The following is a 3,381-nucleotide window of genomic DNA, read 5'->3' on the forward strand; positions in this document are numbered from 1 at the left end:
AAAAACCCCTCCAAAATGGAACCAAGCAATATAACTTCTGCAAAGGAGGTGGGTCACAATGTAGCAGGGAGGAAGTCCCACAGAACATAATAGAACTTCTGAGAGGACATTTATTTATTTATTTATTTATTTATTTATTTATTTATTTATTTATTTATTTATTTCACTAGTCTCCCACGTCTACTCCAAGGAGTCCAAGGTGGAGTACATGGTTCTTCCCCACTCCATTTTATCCTCACAACAACCCTGTGAGGTAGGGTTAGGCTGAGAGTGGTGACTGGCCCAGGCCACCCAGAGAACTGAATGGGCATTTGAACCTTGGTCTCCCAGATCCTGGTCCAGCGTTCTAACCACTGCACAGCACTGTCTCTCACACTGGACATGCATAACTTTCCATTCTAAGAGTGTTTGATTTAGGGTGGCTCATGCTCTAAGTTTTTCTCTCCCAAAGATGAAGAAGGGGAAACAAAACATCATTTGAAGTTTGGTCTGCCCACCCATATTTAATGATGTTGTTCCATTTTTGCATTTATAACAACAATGGCAAAACAACCCATAAAACCCACACAGTAGACCCAAAACTACTTTAATTCTTCTGTGTTATTTACCATAGTTCCCTGCCCTTCAACAGGTTCCCAGGGCAGCTTACTGAAATGTTAAAATTACAACAATACAACAAAACTTAAAACAAAATAAAATAAAGTGGCATGAGTCTAAGCAATCCTTTGAAAAAGAAAAATGTGTAATGTTAGAGAAAACTGCTTTGCAAAAATGTGTGTATTTGGGGAAAATATGCAAAAAAGTGCATATTAGAAGAAATTCACACTAAAATATTGGTGTATGTTCATGATAACTCTCTCCCCCCCCCCAAGCCTGATCTGGAAGTGTGGGGAACTGAAGTCTGGAAAAATGAGAAACTGAGAGAAACCAAAATGGACATATCCACCCATCCCTAGTACCCCCTTTAAGAAGGACCATGGCTCATTGGATAATGTGGATGCTTTGCATGCAAAAGGTCCCAGGTTCAGCTCTGCTTCCTTCAAATAGGGCTGCAAAAGACCCTGCAAGGAGACAACACTGAGCAGACAACACTGATACTTATACCAAGTATCTTGCTTGGTATAAGGCACTTCCTAAGTGCCCTTGATTTTGCTCTCAAAGCTCTCCACTGTTATCCCCAGACATCTCCCTGCCCTGGATCTATGTTCCTCCATGGGGCTACCACCTCAAACTGCCCGACTGTCTCCTGCTTGCTTATAAGACACCACGCCTTCACCCAGGTTACCCCTTCTACACGAAATGCCTTCCTTGAACACCACTTTCTGTGTCAGCTGCATAGGAAGCTGCCTTATGCTGAATCAGACCCTAAGTCTATCTAGCTCAGATTTCACTAAACTGCCCCTCAGGGTTTCAGGCTATAGCTCAATGGGGAAAGCATATGCATGAAGAAAGTCCCAAGTTATATCCTGGTGGCTCCAGGCAGAGCAGGGCATGTCCCCTGCCTGGAGCCCTGGAGAGCTGCTGCCAGTCAGTACTGACAATATTGAACTAGATGGTCCGACTCTGTACAAGACAGCTTCCTCCATTCCTTCTTATTCTCTTCAGTTTGGGTCTTTGGCACACTGGCTGCTTGCTTTTGTTCAGCCAGCATGAACTGCCAGAGTTGAGTCTAGTTAGCTTGTCTAGAATAACTGTTTTTGAAGAGTCATGTTTCTGGATGAAGAGCTGGTCTGCATAGATGTGCTTGAACAGATAAAGAACGAAGGAGTCACAGTAAGTAACAACAGTGCGGCCACCGCTATGGAGACTGACCTCATTTTCTCCCCTGGCCCTCATTAGATCATCTCTGTGCTAGTCAAACTCTCCTCATTCCCATTTGTGTTTGGTGCCTCTTTCGCAGTTTCCGTCCTCTCTGAAGGGCTCATCTGTTCAAACAGTCTCGATAACCTGGTAAACCTCACACTGCTTTGGAAGTTCCTGGCAGCAAAGGCGTAAAGGAGAGGGTTGATGCAGCTGCTCACGAAGACAAGCGAGCCTGTGATGTTGGCCCCCACTGCTGAAATCTTCTCCAGAGCTTCAGATGTCCCTGGATAGGACTCCTCCATCAGAGCTGAAGCAATGCTTATCAAGTTAAAGACGTGATGGGGCAGCCAGCAGAGACAAAAGGCCACAACTATTGAAGCGATCAGCTTTGCAGAGCGTTGCTTTGATGGAGAAGTCATGTTGCTGATTCTTCTGCCGACCAGCACATAGCAGATGGAGATGAAGGCAAAGGGCACGACAAAGCCCACAAGAGTCTCCAGCAAGAGACAGGCAATCATTTGAGCGTTACTATCATAAGTGTAATCTGCGCACTGAAGACCTGCCTCTGTGTTGTTGGTTTCCCGAAACGGGATGATGACGGCTCCAAAGGCAATGGCGAGGAACCATATGGCAAAGGCCAACATCCTGGTGGTCATCTTCTTCTTCCAGCGTTGGACAGCAAAGGGGTAAAAGACAGCCATGAACCGCTCGAAGCTCAGGGCCATGATCAGGAAGATGCTTGCGTACATGCTGAAATAAACGACAAATGTCAGGGCTTTGCAAGCAACAAGCCCAAAGAGCCAGGTGTTGGCGAAGGAGTAGATCCAGATTGGCAAGGTGACGAGAACCAGGAGGTCAGCGATGGCCAGATGTAGGATCAGCATGACCGTCGGAGGCCTTTGGGTCATTCTGCCACAGATGGTCCAAATGACAAAGGAGTTCCCAGGGACTCCGACGATGAATGACAAACTCAGCACTGTGCAAACCAAGTACCTTGCAATGGACAAAGGCAGGAGATCGTTGCTTTCTTCAGAGGGATCCATTTTGAGTTGAGCTCTGGCTGAGCTTCTGCTAGTGGCTGCAGCTTCTATGTTCTGTGGTGAATGCCCGCTGCTTTGCTTCTGACCCTCCAAAGGCTGTCTAAGACTGGAAGAGAACATGACCACAAAAGAGAGCTTCTGCCTACACAGATAATGGTTTCATATCCTATTTTTTTCTGTTGAGCTTTTTCCATTTACATATTGAGAAACTGTCTACATTGGGTGTGTGTCACCAAAACCCAAGCAAAGCATGGCTATAGTTAAAAAGAAGTGCAAGCATGATCGTATTTACCTGCTTCTCTTAAGCGTGTAGGTAGACACCAGTTTTCTTCTGGAGAGCTGGTAAAACCAGACTTGATGTAGGAGACCCCCCCATTAATTGTTTTTATCACAAATTTTAAAAAGAAGGAAAGAAGAAGAAAATAACTATAGGCTCTCGTTATGAGTACAATAAAATTCATCTTATGAATTCATCATTGTGAATCCAATATATTCATCTAAATGCAAACATATAAAGCACACAAATCTCCAGAGAGAT

The 3,381-nt window shown here is 44.8% G+C and overlaps 1 protein-coding gene across 1 annotated transcript; it reads right to left on the reverse strand.

Moving 5' to 3' along the window:
- Positions 1-1,112: 1,112 nt before the first annotated feature.
- LOC309377066 (leukotriene B4 receptor 1-like) lies at positions 1,113-2,939 on the reverse strand. Its single transcript, XM_081923959.1, has one exon. The coding sequence runs from the start codon at positions 2,844-2,846 to the stop codon at positions 1,836-1,838; it is 1,011 nt and encodes a 336-aa protein (XP_081780085.1). The 5' UTR covers positions 2,847-2,939; the 3' UTR covers positions 1,113-1,835.
- Positions 2,940-3,381: the final 442 nt, after the last annotated feature.

The sequence above is a fragment of the Podarcis melisellensis genome (genome assembly GCF_964234715.1).
Source record: "Podarcis melisellensis genome assembly, chromosome: 8".
Taxonomy (NCBI): domain Eukaryota; kingdom Metazoa; phylum Chordata; class Lepidosauria; order Squamata; family Lacertidae; genus Podarcis; species Podarcis melisellensis.